This window comes from Onychostoma macrolepis, chromosome 14, assembly GCF_012432095.1.
Source record: "Onychostoma macrolepis isolate SWU-2019 chromosome 14, ASM1243209v1, whole genome shotgun sequence".
NCBI lineage: Eukaryota > Metazoa > Chordata > Actinopteri > Cypriniformes > Cyprinidae > Onychostoma > Onychostoma macrolepis.
In genome coordinates this window covers 31,736,077-31,759,451 of record NC_081168.1, presented here as the reverse complement: position 1 = coordinate 31,759,451, position 23,375 = coordinate 31,736,077, and the positions used below count along the sequence as shown (strand labels likewise).

Genomic DNA, 23,375 nt, shown 5'->3' with positions numbered 1-23,375 from the left:
GTTCTACCTCAAAAACAACCTACTTGTTCTGACAAATTAGTTAGGTTTTCTACTGTTGTTTACATTGTTATTTGCACATCAGAGCTGTTTATTTAGTTTAATTTTATCAGTTGTTTTTGCACATTCTCAGAGATAAATGCATATATTTTTTTTATTTTCAATTGTTTATTATTATTAGTTTGACAATTTACATTATGTTGTGCAGCTGCATATTTTCAAATAGGGAAGAAAACCCTGTTTTTGTATTTTTTATTTCTTCCACTTTGTAGAAAATACCGAGATATATATCATATATCGCCATTCATCCCAAAAATACCGAGATATGAATTTTGGTCAATATCGCCCAGCCCTATGCAGAAGTGCAGGCAGAAGTAGGGCTGCACGCTTAATAGAATGCGATAGTCATGCGCATCTTGTCAGTAAAGCTACGCAAAAAAAAAACAACGCAGACAATATAATCGCGATAATAATAATATCTTCCGCGATAATGGACCATTGACACTCCTAATTGAGATTGTAGATAGAGTGTCAATGGTCCATTTGAGAGATAGGTGGCACACTTAGAATCAACTCCAGACCTTTTACCTGCTTAACTGATGTAGAAATAATGAAGGAATAACCCACATCTGTCCATGAAACAGCTTTTGAGTCAATTGTCCAATTACTTATGGTCCCTTGAAATTGAACTTATGGACACTTGCCTGTGTCCAAATACATACTGGCCTAACTGTATATAAAAACACTAAAATTAAGCTGTTAAAACTTAAAGACCTTGGCTGCTACTATGGGCTCAGTGCTAAAAATCTTTTCTAAAGATAACCAAATTACAAGCAATAGCAGAAAATAAATACAATAGAACAAAGACACAAATTAGATAAACAGTGCTTTTCAGGTTTTTACCAGTAGGCCTAAAATAAATTTTCAGGTACATAAATTTAATAATCAAATGTAAAATAACACTGTATAACTTAAAAATAAATTAATCATTATTAATGTTACAAAAGTTATTCAGTCTCGCCTTGTGCCTTCGGGAAGTTTTCAAATTGAGTCTGGATACGTGAGATTGAATGAGAATTCACATTTGGCAATAATGCAAACATTGCATGAAAATGTGGGCAGTGCTAAAATAAATGTGCCTATTTATACTATATATATTGATATTTAACGTGTCACATCGATACATCGCATCATTAGACATCTGATCGATGTATTGATCCATATCAATGGATCGTTATACACCCCTATTATTTACATAAAAATATAGACTGGTCTAATTTGAATCCCAAAGTAAGACCGATTACCTAAGTGCTAGGTGGTCAGACTAGTTCTTAAGACCGTTATATCGTAGTAAGTTTATATAGCGCATATCTTCACCTCTGACACTGGGTTTGATACTGTAATTGTGGTTAGATATCGGACAGTCTGATTTAAACACTTCCTCGGCTGCTGGTCTGATGGACTCAGACAAACACTCATTCACTCATTTAGTGCAGCTCAACATAAACTGGCTTAAGGTAAAGACAAACAGATCTGCAATCGATCATTCAACTTCTGGCTGCCTGCTCCAAATGCACAAAAAACACCTGCATGATGAGTTCATTTTCAGAAATTCCCAATGTTATATTTTTAAAAACAGCACCGGGAAATATCCAGGAATCAAATGTTTTTCCATACTCTGTTTTCTTATTTCAGTAACACTTTACTTTTTGTAGGGGTAGGTTTAGGGTTGTGTTAGGGGTCAACAAGTGTACAGGCCAGGGGTCAGTTTGATTACTATAAGAGAACACGATTCAATCTGTTTATATTGCATTGTTTTGATAAATGAAGTGTTTTCTTAAAAATGTGTTGTTGTCCCCCCCTCCCCCCTCCTGTTGATGTATGACTCAAGGAATATTCTGTTTAATGATACACAACAGTATACTAATATAAGTGTTGAGGTGATTAAAAACATGTTTTGCACCCAAATTACAATGTGTGACATGTCTTTACCAAGCATTTAGCTAAACTTAACTAACTTCCCTTTACACAAACGTTGTTAAAGTAGCTAAAAGTACAGTGCCAATAAAGACACTAAAAAATTAGTAAATGTTTATAAACATTTACAAATGATGAATAGTCTCAACTTTAGATTGAGTACTGCAAAAACATTAACAAATAATTAATGATTTAAGATGCGCAAATAGTAGAAGTCTACACAACAAACAAACACCAAATATATGACCTTTACAGACTGATTATGAGTTAATGAATATATTAACACGAATAGTTTGTGAAGCGCTTAAAATGACTAATTAAGCTATATTTTCACAATATTTGTAAGTGTAAAAACGAGCATCAGCTAATGTGTGAACTGAAGTTTAATGACACTTGTAAGCATTCAACAGTACATTAACAAATAAACTTGTAATCATTGTATAATGTCTGTCAAAATCATTTGAAGATTTAAAAAAAAAAATGCATGATCGTATGAAATGAAAGTTTAATGACATTTGCAAGTATTTCAATTTACATTAATGATCTGTTAATCATTTGGTAATGTTTAATAAGTTTACTAACATTAACAAGCAATTTATCTCATATTTCTAGACGTGTGAATATATATTAAGTAATGATTAGTTAAACATTATGCAATGTTTGTTAATGATTTATTAATGAAAGTTATTATTTATATAATGGTTCATACAGTAGTGTACTTCTAACACTGAACCTTAACACCTTAGCCAGCACTGTTCATAAACTGACCTCAAGAATCACATGATGCTGTCAGCGTATGCTTTAGCAGAGCCACAGCATTCAGAGCAGACGGTTTACTCATGAAGTGACTCTCAGAGCAGTTCTGGAGATGTTGTTCATGTATTTATGTCCTCATTCAGTGAGGCGGCAGATGTTAATATCACAGGAAGCATCACACGGTCTTCTGTATGAGTAGTGAACAAACCCGCGCGCCAGCGCCATACATTAACACAGAGACACGCAGAAGTCATATTTAAGTAGTCGTTTTGTGGCTTAATATTTACAAAAAAAAAAGCACAAATGAAGCACAAACAAAGAAGCATGATTTTGGAGCATGTGACGTCATCGCCTATAATTCAATGTCTAATATTTTAAACACCGAAGCAGCACAAACAAAACTTTTACCAGCACAAACAAACAAGACTATTTGGGATGAATTTGGAGTGACCTCAATGACCTATAAATATTAATAAAATATATATAAAAAAACCAAAGCAGCACAAACGATCGAGACTATTTTGCCGCCGTTTTGCGTTGGGTGAGGGGCCAACTTCATGGAGGTATCAGACCTGTGTTTCTCAGAACCATCGTTCCAAATATGGTCACAAATTCTGCTGAACTCTATTAACAACGACAAAACTTGAAACTATAGTTTTCTGCGCCAGCAAACAGAGTTTGAATTTGGCAACATGAATATCACCCACATCACCAGACCTATATTTGTGAATCAGAGCCACACAGAAGCTAAATTGATTTGAGTTGATCATAGAAATGGTGCAGATACTTCCTGAATCTGATGTAAAGATGGTGTAAAAGACAGATAGACACACCTTTCTATAGACGGGATCTACTGGCACCTCCACAGGCTTTGGGTCCGAGTGAAAGACAGGCAGTTTCAAAAGAGCCAGCGAAATCAGTACCAAGCTCAGAAGAGGAATAAGCAGCTTTCTGCTGGAGTAAAAAAAATGGTCCGTTACCTAAATGCACTCAAACTTACAGCATCAGTGACATGACATTTGCAGGTGAATTCACCCTTTAAGGGTTTCCAGGTAAAGAAGCATTATTATCATGTCCTCTGTTTACCTGGGTTGACAATGCCACTGTCTGACGGCTCTCCTCATGTTAGCGGAGCAAAACATCCTCTCTTCACTTCGGCTGCCTGAAACAAGAGGCTTGCGCTTCCGCATGTGCTCAACTGCACCTTAAAAGCAGAAAAACAACCCAAGCTGGTTACTTAATATGGCACACAATGCAGTACTGAAACCACAAAGACAAAGTTGATCCAAAACCACATTCTCCTGTTTGCAAATCTGCTAAATTAAGCAATTTCTCTTTACTCAAAAGACATGTTAGTGTTCTTTAGAGCAAATCTGCTTGATCTGTTGCCAAAGCAGCATGTCAAAATTAATCAGGAAATTCAAAGTGATAAAATGTTGGGTTGCAAAAACACTAGGGGTGTGCAGCGGAGCCATTATTTGTATCTGTATCTGTGACAATCTCAAAATTATTTGTATCTGTATTGGGATAGATCCGGAAGTGGACGTGGCTTGAACCAGAAGTTTGTCGAATTACAAGAAAATACCATTTTAAATGCAAATCTGTTCAATTCGTAGTTTTCATTTAACAAATATGCCTTATATAACTAAAGAAAGTATTCTTTATTATTAAAATTATAACTTCGTAAATATCTTCTATTTAAAACTATCAAAAAAGAAAGAAAAATAACTTTATTCTTCTTATTTTCCAGTGAAACTTTGTGTACAAATTTGACAAGAGACAAGCATCCACAATCTTAAAAAAGAGCACTAGTAGAAAAAAAGATCAAACATCTCTTTTCTTCGTCTTGTATTCATGAAAAAGGCTAATGTAATGCTTTTTTACAGTCGGATTTCGAATAGGTTTGAAGTTAGGACCGTTTTTAGGATATTTTTGTTGAGTTGCTATAACTCCAGACAAAGCTCTGATTTCTGAGACGCACATAGATCACAACACAGCTATTGATTTGCGCTCATTTCATTCATATAGGCTAGTTTACACTCATTCACTTTACACATCCAGGCCCATAGCCAGCTATGAGGTCCAGACCTCCGTAAATGTTTCATGTTCAAAAATAAAATTTGAAAAGATATGAAAAATTATTTAAAATGATGTCGCTGAATAAATTCATGTGACTGACTCGCAGCAGCTGCGAAACGCAGGAGTGAAGCTTGGCGCAAGTGCAGCCTCCGCTCCGCTCCGCCATGTTGCCAGATCTGGTTATAATAAGCGTCGCTGGACTTGTTTTAATACTTCAATTTAACAGAGTTAATAATGTAATTAGGGCATTAATAAAGTGGGAAGATGAAGGTTGAGGTTAGAGATTCTGTATCCTATTTTCAAAATACAAGACTTAAACATTATTATTAGTTGTGTTTGTGGATCACATTCAGCATACAGTCACGAACTCACTGTACTTTTTATATTTATTTCAACAAATGACAAGCAAAATCAAATCCCAGGAGCTTGTGAACAGTTTTGAGGCATTTTAAAATGCTGGTTTAATGTACTAAGACAGTGATGCTAAAAGACATGCAGGTGAACCAGAATATTAACGCGACACGTTTTCCTCCCTTTAGAAAACCGCAATGTAGAAAGCGCTTATGGATTAAGACAGTGATATTTAAAGGTGCCATAGAATGGAAAACTGTATTTACCTTGGCAAAGTTGAATAATAAGAGTTCTGTACATGGAAATGACATACTATGAGCCTCAAACACCATAGTTTCCTTCTCCTTATGTAAATCTCGTGAATAAAAAAGACCACTGAAAAACAGGCGAATCAGAACACAACACCGACTGTGACGTAACAGCCGGGATCACTAATAGTTACGCTCCCAACATAACGTCTATCCGCCCATGTTCTAGCCAGCCGCCAGCCGAACCATCAGAAGTTCTGCAGGTATTGTGAAGAAACAAGCGAGGACAACAGCGAAAATCATGGAAATAAATGTTCTGTTCCAGGCTGTGCAGGGGATGTGAAGTGCAGGGATGGGTTGGTGTCTGTATTCAGAAAGGCACGGAAAACAAATAACACATTCTACTAAAATAACGCGAGCCACTAAAGGAACATGGTTAGCTGCTTGCTAGCAGTAGGCTGTTGCGTTACAGTACATAAGATTTCACTTACCACATAAACAGAGTAAGAGATGACTGAAGATGATGGCGAATGATTTACAGATCCTGAGCACCACTGACAAGCATCTGATCTTGTATAATGTGTGGTAAGTACTGCCGCTCCATAGTATAAACAGAGTTTGTGCGATCGCGAATCTCGAAAGTGAAAGTGAAACTAACACGATCGACAGATCATTCAAAAGCAGCTTCAGTGCCCAGCATATTAATAGCGGCTCCCTGATGCCCGCATTTTATATACAGTATAATTACCCGACGATATAACTGCGAGAGAAAGTATTTAAATATATATTTTCTTCCCTGTGTTTCCTTCTTGCTGTGATGAGCAGCACTGTGAAACAGCCAATCAGAGCAGAGCTCAATAGTATTATTCATGACCCTTCCAAATAAGCCAATAACAGACCATTTCATTCTAGGGAGAAATCCTAGGGTTGTAAATGGACATTTAACACAGTTTCTGGAGATTTTTTTGCCCTTACCTAAGCCACATACCTTTTATATAGATATCGGAGAACAATTTAAAATACTGTATTCTATGGCACCTTTAATGTTCATATTTTGGGCTCATCTGTTTTTCTGCACATATTATGATTTATTAGTAAGGTGTGTAAAGAATGTTTTTTTTTTTATTATCACTGTCTCAGTGGACTAAGCGTGTTCTTATGAGAGGAAAATGCTTAACGTAAATAAACGCATTGCGTTCACATTTTGAGCTTATATGCGTATCTGCACATATGCTTTACAATTATGTCTTGGTACATTAAGCCACTTTAAGCATTTTAGAAAGTCCCCTGTTCAAGTTCTGCTAATTCACAAGACTAGTGAGAGTCATACTCGCAAAGGTGGTAACGTTTATTAAACCAACAAAATCAAATCTTTCAAAAACACACAGAAATGTGATTCTTTTATTGAGTGAGAGGCAGTGGGTTTAATCGGTGACATTAACAGATTTACTATTCGGCGTCTTCTCTGCTACCTGCTTCGTTTGATGTGTTTACACATAGAAAAAAGGCGAAAAAACATACTGCATTATCCAGTTTTCTCTCAGAATGATGATCTGAGTTACTATTGCAATTCTCGGTGCAGCATGAATGACATACAATTGTGATATTTTTCACAAATCACGACCAAAAAAAAAAAAAAAAATCAAATACTGCCCTAAACTCAATAGCAGAAAGGCAGCGCTATCCTGCAAATATGGTGGATAAACAAAGCAGTTCAAAAGGGGGCCTTGCAGGGCCCTATATGCTCTTATCTCAAGGAACCGAGGTTACGTCAGTAACTGGAGCCGCTCCTGTCAGTTCTGTGTTCTGTGCACAACTCGAATGCTCCGCTCTCCGCTCTCCGCTCCAGATACAGGTAAAAGCTGCTGTCGGTTAATGAAGAGTTGATGGATGAATTCACGGTGTTTAACTCCGTAGCACCGTGGTCCTGCGAGACACGACATTTCGTTCCACTGTATGTCCACACATTTAGCCGAATGACAATAAAGCTCGACTCGACTTCACTCTTGTCATGTCAGAAAGTGATAAGACTTTCAGTTTTATGGACGTCGCGTCTTTGATATTACTTCAGTCGCTGTTGCTATGGTTACTGTTAAGGAATAGGGGCTTGACTGGCGTTGCAACTTGTGATTTTAATAACGCATTAGTAAATGCTGAAATTAACATGAACTAAGATTAACAAATGCTGTAGAAGTACTGTTCATTCTTAATTCATGTTAACTAATGTACCTTATTGTAAAGTATTACCAATTAATTGTATAATAATTGTAATTACATAATATGCTTTTCTAAAGCTGAAGTGACCTTTATTTATGTTAGAATGTGTGTAACTTAATATTTTAACTAGTTGCAAAAGCTGAATAATCAAAGTCTACTGATTAATCAGTGGAATAATTGACGATTAGTCGATTAATCGTCCAATAATCATTAGATTAATCGATTATCAAAACGATCGTTTGTTGCAGCCCTATATCTGACTACCGTGGACAGCTGCAGTTTTGATATTCTTCATATTCTGTGTGGTCAGTTCACATCAGAGATTAATTCATCTTTTCATTTAATTTTTTTTTCTAAGTGTGTACATCTTTTGAGTCAAATTGTTACATTTAATCAGTCAATTAAGATGATACAAATTTAGGCTGTAACCAAACAAATGAAACCAGTATCATCAAAATTAATCTTTGCAGAAGTTGCATCTGAAGAGGCATTTAGATGTATTTACACACCATATAATGCAGCTCAGAGGAACATGGATTGCTTTAACCAGTTACAAATGCATAATTGTTTGACATTTTAAACATAAAAAATTTAAAACTGATATTTAAAATTATATAAAAAATGAAAATAGACTTTAAATGTGAAATTAAAACCGCCAGTAGGTGGCAGAAAGTCACTGTTAATAAGTGAGTCATTGGGACTGAACCGAATCATTTAAACGGTTGATTCATTCAGGAACGAAACACCGTCATGTTGCTCAAAGACAAAACAGTGTTGTAGCTGTTTGGAATTATTTTTTGTCAGTGAAATGGAGCAAAAACAGCCAATATAGTGTCTAAAACGTAAGTCTCTTAATATTAACTTATTGTTTATTGAACTGTTGTTTCAAAAAACACACTCTAAATGTGCATGCGCACTGTTTAAGCCTCTTCATTACCACGATTACCACGTAAGTGTGCACTCCATAGGCGTTTTGAATGGTTTTTGCAAAATACTCAATGTCAAATTGTACATCGTTAAAACAACAATTACGATATTGTCGCAGACGATATATATCGCACACCCCTAGCTTGAATATACGGAAACAAAGTGCTAGGACGCATTTTGTTGTTTGGGGTGATTTTGCTTTTAGTTGTCTCCAAAACTATACAGTAAAATGACTAGAAAATAAATACAGTGATAGTCAGGGTCAGTCTGAATACTGAGCTAACCTATAAAGAAACACTTTTTATGAGTGTTGGAAAATGGGACACAGTGCAAGTGCTAGGACACATTTTGTTGTTATACACACACACATATAAAAAATGAACAATGAATAAAAAAACATTAATATTAAAATTTATAAACATTAATTAATGATTTATAATAATTAATGTACAATAAAAACATTTATGTACAAAAATAATGTATTTACAAACATTAAAATAAAAAAAAAAAAGTTAAAAGTATAAAGGAAACGCCGGTATGACAGCTTCTTTACATGCATTTAGACCGCTCTCAGCACTAGAGGTCTGCGCGGGACTGTTTTTTTGAGTCCCGCTCCCGCGAGGTTATATCCCGCACCCGCCCGCTCCCGCGATATATTAACTCTTTGTTCACCCGCTGTCCGCTTTGAATAATTTTCTTACCGTCCCGACCGTTCCCGCTAAATTTAGATCTCGTTTCCAGAATCACACATTTAAATTTCCTCTACTGAAAGAAAGACAGATAGGCTAACAAATAAAAGTGTAGTCTGCACAAAATTGTATTTGTTATTTAATTCGTCGTCAAGAGTCTTTTATTGACAGCAAAATGTTAAACGAATTTTGTGTAAGACACAAAATTCGTTTAACATTTTGCTGCCAACACAGTAGGGAAAAAAGTGTCACAGAGAAAATAAAAATGTACAAAAATTGTATTCCTTATTTTTATTCGTCTTGTCAGGATACAATTCGTTTAACCTTTACAACACAATAGAAAGTGTCGCAGAGAAAAAAAATTAAGGTTGTACAAAAATGGCCTATTATAATTTTATTCATCTTGTCAAAATACTAAATTCGTTTAAGATCTTGCTGTAAACACAGTAGCCTAGGAAAAGTGTCGCGGAAGAAAAATAAATAAATTCGACATCTGCCATTTAAAATTATAGGCTAAGCAAAATATAAACAAAACCGAGTTGAGCGTTCTTCAAGGACAGCGTATCCATACTTTGTTCCATCTTTATTCTGCTCTGTCACTCATCGACAACCTGCCTGTTCTGCCTGCGGGCCGTATATTCACTGGTAGCCTGCTCTGAGCATCGTTATACACATGCTGCGCACAGACACACGCAAATAAAATGAAGCACTGGTTCATGCGTGCAGGGTGTGCATAACAGTCGCGTGCAGGCTGTACCGGTGCTTGAATAAAGCGCAGATATGCTGTTCTGAAAAGACGTCGGGAACGGGATATTGTTAGACCGCCCGCTCCCGGTCAAATTGCAACTGCGTTTTATTCGGGAATTTAATCCCGCGTCGCAAGAAATCTGGTCGGTTCCCGCGGGACAGCTGCGGGAATGCAGACCTCTACTCAGCACCCACTCAGTACTCAGTAAGTGCACGATTAGATGTGCAAACCAAATAAAAAACACGGCTGGCTTGACCGCAGTGCTGGGCATGTGCATTTAGCTATTTTCCGAGCCGACAATATAACGTGAAACTTATTAAAATTTTTAAAAAGTACATAGTGCCATAGTTTCATCACTGTAGTAGTGTGTCACAGTGACCGTCTTTTTGCAGTAAAGGACCTGTCATAGTTTAATGAGTGGGAAGATGAGATGAAGCGTCGTGGTTAACCTGCACTGAAAACAGATGAGCGCACGTGCATATAAAGCTTCCGATCGGGGCCAAGTTCACGGGATTTTGTCCACAGAATGATAAGAGCACATGTTTTAACACATTTTATTATTTAACACTCAGTATTTAACTTCAGGGCCAGACATGGCAGATCTTCTGGTACGCAAAACAAGTACTTTAAAAGGAATACCTTAGCTCAGAGGTCCCAAACCACCGGGTCGTGGAAGAATTCCTACCGGGTCGCGAGGACGTTCTGGGGAAAATGTATATAGATATGACGCTTTGTTAGTTATTGTGCATAAAAGATTGTTCTAATTATTCTGTATTTTCATTGTATGCGATTGATATGGAGTAGCAATTTGACGATTTCATGTTAAATTAGTAAAGATTGCTCTGATCTGTCTATTAGGGCTTAAACGGGTGGCAGCTGATCCGTGGTATACCAGACCCCACTGTTCAGCATGTGATTTGCAGATTAATTTGCCAATTTACACGATCAAGCGATTTAAAACCACAAGAAGAAACAAAACAATTCAACTTCTTAACTTCTGTCACTACATTTAGTCATTTTGCAGACGCTTTTATCCAAAGCGACTTACGACTGGGGAATACATAAAGTGATTCATCTTGAAGAGGCAAACAGACAGAGGAAGTGCTCGCAACACCATTGTTCAAATAAGCACAAGCTAGCAAGGGAAGGAATAAACAACGAGAAAGATAAAGTTGTCCGTGGTATAAAAAAGGTCGGAGACCCCTGCCTTAGCTTATTGCCGTTACCGTGGCAACCAACAACAGCACAGCTTAACCCTCAGCACGATTTTATATTCAGTTATATTGAAAAAGTTTCAATTCAGTCGATCTTTTTTACCCCGTTTTAACATGGATTTCTATGGAGACAGGCCGCAGCTGTCTGATTGGTAAGATCGCCTGTCAATCAAGCTCTTTGCGATCAGCCAATTAGGCCTAAAAGTGCTATAGAAGCCACTGAATTATTCTAGACTTAACGCTGACAACAATGCAACCACTTGATAGAGAATCATCAAGAGCCTTACTTCTTTGCATAAACAGTTTGAAGTGTGAAAATATACAGCACAGAAAAAAAAAAAAACAATGTAGTTGAGATTTGATCCACTGTCAAAAAAACGAAGGTCTCCGAAATAGTCATGGGTCCGTTCTTTGTACATGGATTACTCAGTTAGCTGGATTTTGTTGTTGCCAATTTGACACGATTCTGGACTGTTGGGTTCTTCAAAGCTCATCCTGGAGTTGCTTTATATATATTTGAAATTTTAAATAATAATTTAAATGTTGCAGAATCTATAAAAATATACATGACCAATTTTATTCAATGAAAGGTTTATTCATGAATGAATAATTCTCATAACTCCTTATTTACACTGCACACGTCTGCGGCGTGTTACACCACCGGAGCTGATCGTGGCCCTGTGGAGTGAAAACCGTATCAAATCCTTATCAGAATTACCGGCCCGGCCCGGCCCGTCTATTAAGATGCAGGGCTCTATTAAGAATGTCTATAAATACGTGCTTTTGTATTTGCGGATTCTTTTGAGATTCCGCGGCCTTAACTCACAAATGCGCACAAGCCGATCCGTTCACTTTACCTACGGAGTGAATGAAGTAGGCGGTCAGACATGTGTAGTAGAACGGCGATCCACTTTAAGGACCCTGATTTCTTTTCCAACATTATTGCGACCAATATTTGGAATTTCATCATGTGATATTTAGAGGGTTTTTTTTGCTTGGATTGCGTGTGCGCGCGCGTGTGGATCTCTCACATGCATTTGTGGATTGTGTCCGTGCATGTGGATCTCGTGTGCATTTGTGGGAGATTTCATACTGTTTTCACTCCATAGCAGCCACTCTACCTTCCACTGCACACGACATTCGGACACGACGGTCGCATTTCTCCCCCTAGTGGCAGTTGCACAGTACTTTTAAACTGGTCGTGCATATTCACCATGGTAAAATTAATGATTTGAAAAATGTATTTATCGTCTCAAATGACCCCCAAAATAAAAACATATAGGTTATAATTATATGACGGCATTACGCCAGCTAATCACTGCACTGCTGATCATGGCTTCAAGGATCGATCGAACATATCAACACAAGTAATCTCAACTTCATCTCGATATTTTAATCAAATCCGGTAACTTGGTTAAAGAACCAACTTAGCAAGAGATCAGTTATCTGGCATCTGTTAAATCATCTCAGATGTAGGCTATTAAGTGTCAAGCGAGGCACGAAGAACAGACCCCAGGCCTTCACTTTAACCTTTCATTTTGTGACGAGTGATTTTTTACTACAAAAAGAACAGGAGAAGTACCAAGCAGAGCCAGCAGAAGCTGTGAAAGAGTGACCGTTTATCTCACGGAGTAAGATGCACACTGCATAACTGATCTCTAGTTTCCCCATTTAATACTGTAAAGCTGCTTTGGTACAATCTGCATGGTTAAAAGCACTATTTAAATAACAGTGACTGCAGAAGTAACAGGTATGGTTACTTATTCACCACATAAACCACCTACTGCAACCAAAGCACTTTGAACTCACTGAGACCGTTTTTAAAGGCCCATGTTTACAAAATATAGACTTGTGGCATTTCTAAAGGAGAAGTATGGTGAGACGTGTCTGGATCCCACAGCGAGGTTCAGTGCTAGTGAAGCTCTTCTACAGGGATGAATGAGAGCTGAAGGCGTGAGAAGAGGACTTCTGCTTATCAATGCTGGCATCAGTTTACACACCACTGTGTGATGAAATACAACAACTTGAAGCAGAAGATGCTCCAAATCCCTCACATTGTTGAGCACTCTGCAACATCTCAATGAATGACTATACATTCCTCCACCCATGAATTGCTTTAATAATCATTAAGAAATAATCTTTTTTTTTTTTGTGCGTGTGTTTCTCTTTAGAGGGGTTGTATTCATGCCAAATACTGTGGAGTCTTTAATTAATAGAAAAGTTTAAAAAAAAATACCACTGCATTACCATGTTTTGAATGCATACTATAATAACAACAACACCATATATATATATATAATTAAACAGCATGAAGTAACCGCCCAAGTTACACCACCCAAATACTTTAAGAAAACCTATGCACTCTACATCATTTCAAGGGCCTTTAATGTGCAAATAAATACATATAAACAACTACGAGATTGATTTGGGTAACTACGGATGCGACAAATGAAACAAAGTAACGTTCTTAACTAGCCACATTTCAATCAGCTGCTTGTTTGATACATTACTAACAAAGCCACATCATAATAAAAGTATTGTTTTTGTTTACACCTGAAGACGATTTAATAACTACAATAATAAGGAGCACTCATCATCATTCTGGCTTACCATTAGCTTTAGCTTGGTGTTGTCATAATGATCCGCAAGCTGAACAATAACTCCGCGCTGTCCAGATCCATCATGTCACTAACAGTAGCGTGCGTCAGGAAACAGGATAATAAGGTTACATCTGTATCTCTCCAGATGTTTTAACACAAAAGCCATATGAGCAGCCCACCTATCCAAGCCAGCCGAGCGTCGACGCCATTACTAAACCAGCTGAAGGAGCTGGAGGACACGAGCAAGACGCCTCGACGCGACTATAAGCTTATGGATGAAACACACACACACACACACACACACACACACACACACACACAATAATCATCACAGATGCACGCTTTCTTTCCAAATGCAAAAAAAAAACCCACGGTGACAGTTTAATAAACTCTGTAAACCCTGTTGGTCTAACCACAACGGAAGCCAAAGTGCAATATTTGACATACATTATGTAACAACAGCAACGCGTCCAGTGTAAACAGCATTACGCGGTGGACTCGACAGAAAGTCGAGACTCAGAGGTCAGTACCTGCATGTCAGAGAGAGAGAGAGCTTGATGTGTGCACGGAGCTGATGGTATGCTGCAGACCCGCAGCGCGCACTGCTGTAACCGTTCCAGAGGGTTACGGCTAGAAGGGATACAGCTCCGACCGGAAACTGACAATGAAATGGAATTTTCTACCTATTAGATTGTGTTTTATTAACGTCTACACCTACTCCAACCCTAAACCTACCCCTTACAAGAATGCAAAAATAGTAATTGCTGTTCTACAGTGTGACAAAAATTACGCTATATTGATGTGCGCATGCCCAGTGGCAGCATGCGTATCCCTTCTAGCCTTAACCGTTTCAGAGCGGGTCTTTGCGCAACTTCCGGTCTGAGCGTGCTGTCCGGTAGTGATGGGAAGTCCGGTTCTTTTCAGCGAACCGGTTCTTTCGGACAGTTCGTTTCAGTGAAGCGGTTCACCGGTTCTTTACGCTATAACGTAATGACTACCGTCCCGGGCCGTGATGAAAAAATATTCAACATATTCAGATATATAAAGTCAGTAATCATTACCTCAGTTAAAACATCACCGTGATCTGACGAGTTTCTTACAATTAAGTTTCGCAACTAGCACACAAATACAGGTACAAGCAGTGATGTGCAAACGAGGAAATAAAGTGAATAAATTACTTCTCATCATGCATCATCCATTACGATTACGTTTCGCCAGATTGGTCTCATTCGAGTCCTCGCGCTCATAGCAATCAGCGCAGAGGCTCGCGCTCTCTCTGGCAGCGGAAGGTCGCAGCGTTACTTCCGGTGCCGTTTCTGTTTGTTCGGTAAAAACTACACTGTTCTCAGTGGCGAGTGATGGGGTTTTAAAAATGTAAGGCAAAGTTCCCACAGGTGTGTTATTTATTATTATTATTATTATACATTTTTATGTATCAGCTTCCAGAGTTCATGCCAGGAGTCACGACCGTTTGTCGCCGTTTCTGCTGTAAACTACACAGTTTTATTTTTAAATAAAAGATTATGATGCATATTATATACCAGCAAGCAGAATATGAACCTAATAAGCTAAATTGCATAAGCATTTTTCCCATGAATAACATACACATAAGGGGGGTGTTCCAGAAAGCAGGGTTAACTTACCCTCTGCTAAACCCTGACCTCTCAGTTGATCAACCCAAACCTTGCTTACTCGAGGTATGTTCAGTTTATTTATAATCTATAATAACATTTATTAACAACATATTTAATATTTTCTCTAAACTGTCTTGTATATTTAGACAAGCACCTGCAATTCTGGCCAAGTTAAAGATATGTAGTGTGTGAATTTGCACATATTACTTTGCAAAAACGTTTGCAGTTAGTTTTTAATATTACATTCTTGAGGACTCTATGCTTACATTTCTTTTCAGGAGCACTAGTGTTCCTACTTAAAAAATAAAAAATAGGAACAGACCTTCTGATCAATGACAGGAGGGTCATTCCTGGGATTCGGTAACATTTCAACTTGGAATAGACATGTTTTTCAACTTCTGAATACCCCACATCATTAGGCACATATCAAACCTCCAAAAAAATATTCATCATATTTTAATATATCATATTCAAAATATAATTTTCCCACCTCAGGCATTAAAGACCTTTTATCAATTTGAGTTTTTTTCCAGCTTTTTTTTCTTCTCTCAACCCCGTAACGGACAAAATGGGATTGGTTTAAAAATGATTTTACACAGAAATTGTTATAAAACAAACATCTACCTACTGCTCTTGTGTCCCTGATAACAATTTAATGATAACATTTATCATCATTTTCACATTTTTATAGGACTGAAGCTAAAAATACACCAATTGTGTGTCTACACTTTTATTTTTGTAAAAAATATTTTTAATTTAAAATTTAACTAAAAACACAATTTTATTGTTTTAGCCCTTAACATGTCAGATGGTAATCAGCAAGAAATACTTTTGTTCTTAATTGTTTTATTTTTTTCATTAAAATTATTAATAAATGAAGCAAATAACTCAACCCTGTCACAAGTTTACCACCCTGTAACAATGAGAAATACGTATATTTGTGATGGGGTTGAGTGTGACGGGGTTGTGGCCACTGCTGCTCATGTAGCATGGGAGAGTAGACCATATATGGCAGCAATAAAATAAACACATTGTATATACTTATGAATGAAAATAAAATGTAAAAGTAATAATTTTCCATCTTAATTTTATATGACAGGATTGAGTTGTTAAGCTTGACAGTACCCTTCCTGACCATAACATGCCTCAAAAATATTAATAAAAAGTATGATACAACTAACCATTTTCTGCACCACTATTAAAGAGACCTGAATGAAGTCACATATGAGTGGAGACTGAATTATTATGGGCGAAGAATGATTAGTGTGACGGGGTTGAGTTCAGACTGAGAGACATAATTATCAAATATTTTGCCTTTTTTTTTTAGAAAAATATTTTTTATAAGAAAGGAACACAAGTAAATGCTTACATTGTTGCCAAAAATCACAGGCACTATGCACATTTTGTTATTAATTTTCTGAGTACAAACTCAGGGACATTACAAAATGCTTGTTTCAAGATAGATATAAGACATTATTTTATGCTAAAAATATAAAAATGCAATAATTATTTTTATTAATTATAATGGGCATCCCAAAATTTTGTGAAAAGCTTCTAACAATTCATTTTGGTGAACCACCACTTTAGAAACTCTGGGGGACTGAAATATTACCGAATCCCAGGAATGACCCAGAAATTAACCTTCCTATTGATATTTGACTCCGTGAAGTTTTTTTTTAATTTTTTTATTATACCTTTGTAATGCCATTTTTCTAACTTTATTAAATGTATGTCATCTTTTGTGCCAAAAAATTTAGATTTATAAACTTTTATCAAAAAATTTTAACTAAACAATAAATTCAGTTAAAATAATAAGATATAACAATAACAATCAGGAAGAATAAGTTTCAAGTCAAATGAAATCAGCATCAACAATTCATCTTTGCATGGCACAGAAGAGCACAAATGTGGCATTAAGGAATATTTACAGAATTTAAGAAATTTTTGACAAGACTCAGAGGTGGCATTAATGCATCTCATAATAACAATGTTATGAGATTAATGTTTTAAATATATACATTTCAATGAATTAAATGACTCAATTTATACTTTAAAAATGAAACAGAAACTGCCAGTACAGATTCTTTGTCACGGAATCATTCATTCAATCGATTCGTTCAAACGGCTGATTCATTTAGGAACGAAGCAAGTGACTCTCTTTATGAATGGGTCATTGAATCATTGACTCACTAGATTTGTTCAAAAGCAAAGATTCATTCATAAAAGAAACAGCGCTGTGTCAAAGACTTGCCAGAGGCTCAGCTGTGACTTTGTTTTTTAACTATATTTTTGATGACAAAATAGAGCAAAATAGACAACAGTGTTCCTAAAATGTAAGTCACTTAATATTAACTTTTGTATAAAATCAAAAACTGTTGTATTAATTCAATTTTGCATTTGCAAACTCTCTGTAATCATTAAAAAGCTAGCTGTTACCCTCCTTTAGTCACTCTTTCACAAACTTCCATTTTAATGAATGAAGCTCTCTACACTGCAAACTGAATATATTATTTACATCGTCTCTACACTTTGTTTGTTACAGTGAATGACAACAACTGCAGTCTGCTTCACGCTCTGTGCTGTGAGGAGCAGGACACACAGCGATAGAGCAGCATTTCTATTGGCTGCAGTCTGCAGGTATTAAATGGCAAAAGACAGCATCGCGCAGCGAACCATAAACACAGCGCTACGTTTATATGCAGAACTGGGATCGCTTACGTAGTCTTTTGAATGGATAAAATATAGAAATCACTTTAATTTCCAAATAGTTGGAAATGAAACGCCTTCCCCCCTCGAAATTCACTCCCCGGAGATGATAATAAAATATAACAAACATATAATAAAATAAACATTACCTTGTCATAAAAGTGTTTTATAATTTAGGCAGATAACTATTATGCCAATATATATAACAACCATATTATAATAGATTACCTTATATTTTGCTTTATAATTTACATATCATACAACTATATATATATATATATATATATATATATATATATATGGGCGTTTCTTCAACTAGGGGAAACTTTTAGCCTTGTGAAGTTGAATAAAAAAAACTTGTTCAAAAGTCACATAACAGTCTCATAAGTTTAAATAAGTTGTCTAGTTTTAAGGTCTGTAAGAGGACAAACTTAGATTACAAGAGAAATTGTTAATATTTAACATTTTTCCGACCTGCAATGAACACGTCATTTCCACCACATCTCAATATACAGCTGTTCTTTACAAATAGAATAACTTATGCCACTAAAGAATTGTCTAACTAGTTTTACCAGTTTTTCCACAATGTACAATAATTATACATTTGTCAATGAGATAAATTAACTGCCCTCAGGACCAAATGCTGCACTGTACACCTGTCACACTCTGAAATTTAATATTGGTTTGGGTAAGAGCTTATTAGAAAATAAATAACTTGAATTTTTATATTAAGTAGAGCATGATCTCATAAATTGTGGATACATTTTTAATGTGTGATGAGAACTTTTCCAATATTTAAAAAAAATGTGTGGTGATGGAAATGACGATGAATTAACGTGAATGTAGAGAAACAGCAGAGATATTTATTAGAAAAAGTCTTAAACTCATCACACTCATTAAACTCAATTCACAAAGTCATTAAACATATCAATTGTACTTTGTAACCATAAATGTCATTTCCACCACAGAGGGCAGTGTGTGAGAGACTGTGGTGGAAATGACATTTCTGTAGTTTTTTGTGAAAAAATGGAAGATGGCTTCACTGATCAGCTTTGAATAAATACTTAGCATTTCATGTATGCAAAATACTCATTTAACTTAAAATGTTTAGCTTTTTAAAAACACCCTTGAAGGTACAGCATGTTTGGAAATGACGTAGAATAAATATATTAACTGATCAAGCAATATTTACCTTGATTTTTCTTCCATTTGTTGTTGATGAAAATGTAAATTCCTTCCATGTCCATCATGTGCTCTGATGTCACTCTACACTTCCACAGAAACCACCGAGACATTCTTTCACACAGACTTCTTAAAGGGACAGTACAGTGTTGTGGTGGAAATTACACCAATACTGTGCGACAGCTATATTTTGTATAAAAAGTAATATTGATAGTGGTCTCACATTAAATACTATAATGTATTTTAATTATTTTACTAGTGCTTAATTCAGTTACATTAATAGTTACCAGATACGTCATATTTTTAAATTGTATTTTCATTGTTGAAGTTTAAAAGTCTGGGTGTGCGACAAGGAGAAAACAGTGATTTTGACACCTATAAGGAGGTTGAAAAGTATGAAAAAAATCATAATAGAAAGGTAGTAAAAAAAATGTAAAGGTGGTTTTATTGTTAGTTTGACAAAGAAAGAGGAATTTGTCCAAAATGATATGTATTTTTAAAAATATGACCAAAGAACATAAAAGTGCCCATAGTCTAAGAATCACCCACATATATATTAGTGCTGTCAATCAATTAAAAAATTTAATCGCGTTAATCACAGTCATGGACTGCAAATTTAAAATACTAGGATTTACCTGTAAATGTGTTGAAATAAAGAAATGCATGACAAACTAGTTTAAGGAAACAGAACCTTTCACACTTCCGCCAGGTATGAGACATAATCCTTATTATTCTTTTATCATTATTCTTTTGTTTTTATTCAGCCATTATCAGCTTTTAAACTGGCAATACAACGTTTACCAAGCCACATCGCTTCAATCCCAGGATACATTTACACAACTATTATCAAAAGTATTTCTAAATAAATACAACAAAACATTCTTGCGACCTTACGTGAAGTATTATGACAAAATGCATTATGAAGAAGAACTGGACCTGTTCTGCAGCTGCATTAGAGCTAATATTAGCATAATGCTTCATAAGACAATTCATGAGATTAATAGTACACTTTTACTCAGAACTCAGTTCAAACCACCATCGAGTGTTTGTAATAACTTCCTTTTGCGATCACATGTGGAATTTGGTCGTTTACTGTTGTTAAAATATGCTATTTATAGCCTTTTAAATAGCTGCACAAAATAACATTTCAGATATAACGTACACATTCACCTCAAGAAAATCACGTACAGACCATATCTATCGTAATCATGTGTTTATTATCTTCTATCTATAGTGGCTGTTGTCATGTTTATTTCTGCTGTGTAAAAGCCTTAACATGTGCTCTGCTGAAACTCACGTTGTTTGTGATGTTCTTAAGTTGCCAGGGATACATTCCAAGTATAATACACATTAGTAAAAGGATCTATTTTAATATTTATTTGTCTATTTACACTTTGGATGGCCGCGGTACATTATAAAAGTAGCCCAAAAAACCGCAACCCAGGGCTCCATAATTTTTTCCCACAACTGTATTTTCAAAATAGCCCACTTGTGCCGTTACCCTGGCAACACTGGTGCTGTACCCTCATCACACAATGATAGATGACCTTCCGCGTTGCGATGAGAAGTTGGGGTCAAACCTTATCAAACGATTAATTTGCCAGTAGGGGTTCAATCTTCAACTGGCAGGCAGGAGCTGACCTGCCAGTGGCTGGCTGGCTGGCAGTATGCCTTAAGTTTCAGCAACCATACATTTTTGCCAGATTTTGTGTTTTGTGCTTGATTTCTTATTGTGAACCTGTTCAGTTCTTTACTTTTACATGGTCGATGTTTTAGACTAGGATTTTAGCCGATTAAAGTGTTTAAATGGCCGTGATCCCAACTGGCAGCTGATTGTCGCTTCCACTGGCTGCTCAGTCAGACAGCTGCAAGAGCGCTCCGTGTTATAACGCATTCCCTTATTCCAAGGAATTCTAATAATTTTATTCCCCTAGCTACAGTGGAAGGAGAGCAAAACACATAAATCTGCCATAAATCAATGGTTCCCGATAGTGTACTGCCAGCTGCCAGGCAGCCACTGGCAGGTCACGTGACCTGTCAGTGGCAGCTCCTGCCAGCCGCTGCGGCGCTGCGAGTATAACGCGTTCACTCTTGCTGCAAGGACATACATTATTTTGTTATTATGAATATATTCATATGACTCTATTCTTGGTTTTAGGTGGGTTTATCCCAATTAAAGTGCCCAAATGACCTTGGTCACGACTGGTTGCTTACTGGCTCATCTTGACGCTCAACCAGCCGCAAATGAGATGGTCTGACGTGTCATCTCCCTCTCATTCCAAGGAATTATTTTTCGCCGCTCATGTTTTACGCCTTTAATAAAATATGCCAAGCCGCAAACTTTAACGAATTTGTGCTGAGTCTTTCATGTTTTATCTGTAATAATTTTCTCTCTTTTTTTTTTTTTTTTTGGATTTAATTGAATAAAGATTGTTTGTACTTTTGTGTGGGTATGTCTAGAGAAAGTCTCATGTAATGTATTACTTTTTGTGGCTTTATTATAATTGAATAAATATATAATTTTTGTACTTTTGTAAAATAAAATTTTGTCAAGTGCATTTGTACTGATATTTTTCGCACGCTATTCGTCACAATTTATTTCTGTCTTAAAACAAGGCTGTTATATTTTATTTGTAAACAGTTTTTTTCTTGATTTTATTTGTAAATAGTCATTTTTGTAAAATACTGATAATGTCTGTGCTCCGTGATTTTACAATTTTAAGTTGTCTTTCTTTTATTTAATTATTAAAAAGCATTGCAGTTTGTCCTGTTGTCACTGAAATTACTTTATGAGAAAGATTAATGTTATTGCCAATATAGACACACGTCCTCTTCCAGGCAGTTTCCTAACATTTTATGTTGATTGGAAATTCTTAATTATTGCCCTGATGAAGAAAATGGGAATTTTCACTGCTCCAGCTCTTTTCTTAAAGCCACTTCACTAATTTGTGAAGCTCAATTATCTTTTGCTGCACATCAGAAGTATATTCTTTGGTTTTCTCATTGTGATGATGATTAAGGGAATTTGGGCTTTGTTTTCCCTCCTATTTTTATTTCTGTGAAACAGGAAGCCATGGCTGGATAATTTGATGTTCATAATCACCATGGAGTGCTCAAAATTGTTAATATGAATGGGAATATAAATCTGTGTTGCAAAGCCAAGGCACTTAAACATTAAAAATAAGTCACAGGTGACCGCATGCGTTGCGGCTAATATGCTAATATGCCTTCATCAGGGTGTGGAAAGCAAACACACTCAGAGTCTGTTATACAACAATCACCTGATCACATGACAGTCACATGACTTCACAATCACCACATGGAGCAAGAAGAATGGAAAAAAATACTTTCACAACATATTACAAAGTACATCATAAATCATAAATTAAAATCACCAATTCAACTCACTGTCATGCATTGTGTGCAACACATTTCTTCTCCCTCTTCATGTTTCGTCCATTTTGTCCACTGCTAAAGACACTCTTAAGCCTCTTAAAAGTCCTCGTCCGTACTCCTAACAATTTTGGACCTTAAGACCTCTTTTAAGGGTTAAGATGCTTTCTGAATTACGTTTTTCTTTACTAGGATCTAGGGGTGTCGCGATATACCGGTATTGACGATAACCGTGATATTCAAAGCAACAATTATCGATATCGTGTTAATTTAGTGTGTGACAATATACCTGTATTGGCGATAACCGCAATATTTAAAATGAACAGGATTGATAACACCATATGTAAATACTCCAGCGCCAGTACCTGGTTGACCTCCAGGTGGCAGTATTGTGCCTTAACCCTGACACCTGTCAAACACGAAGAAGACGCAGCGCTCGCAGCTACTCCGAGAAGAGTCATGTTCAGTTACAGAGTAACGTTAAGTTGCCATTATTTTACTAGTTATTAGAATGGTAAATGTTACATTAACCTGTTAACAGTAGTGGTGGGCAGAGCGAGTCTTCGTGAAACACTGAAGCAAATGTGTCGAGGCTTCGAAACATTTCGACACCCGTCTCTACGGTGACACCTAGTGGTCATTTTCAAGTATTGCTCT

The 23,375-nt window shown here is 36.3% G+C and overlaps 1 protein-coding gene and 1 long non-coding RNA gene across 14 annotated transcripts in view; one reads left to right on the top strand and one right to left on the bottom strand.

Moving 5' to 3' along the window:
- st3gal5 (ST3 beta-galactoside alpha-2,3-sialyltransferase 5) overlaps window positions 1–23,375 on the bottom strand; it is a 41,980-nt gene that overhangs the window by 6,818 nt on the left and 11,787 nt on the right. Inside the window, exons 1-6 of one of the 13 annotated variants that reach the window (XM_058798084.1) lie at window positions 14,334–14,778; window positions 13,983–14,071; window positions 13,814–13,891; window positions 10,629–10,691; window positions 3,817–3,934; window positions 3,564–3,684 (exon numbers count right to left, since the gene is read on the bottom strand). In XM_058798084.1, coding sequence (XP_058654067.1) covers window positions 3,564–3,684; window positions 3,817–3,920 — 225 coding nt within the window. In that variant the 5' untranslated portion in view covers window positions 3,921–3,934; window positions 10,629–10,691; window positions 13,814–13,891; window positions 13,983–14,071; window positions 14,334–14,778. Of the gene's footprint in view, window positions 1–3,563; window positions 3,685–3,816; window positions 3,935–10,628; window positions 10,692–13,813; window positions 14,072–14,333; window positions 14,788–14,981; window positions 15,125–23,375 lie in introns of those variants that run through there. The other 12 variants (XM_058798087.1, XM_058798082.1, XM_058798083.1 and 9 more) reach the window with 12 other exon arrangements.
- LOC131553420 (uncharacterized) lies at window positions 15,070–22,576 on the top strand. Its single transcript, XR_009274183.1, has 3 exons — window positions 15,070–15,197; window positions 17,980–18,074; window positions 21,484–22,576. It is a non-coding gene; the product is annotated as an uncharacterized LOC131553420 (long non-coding RNA).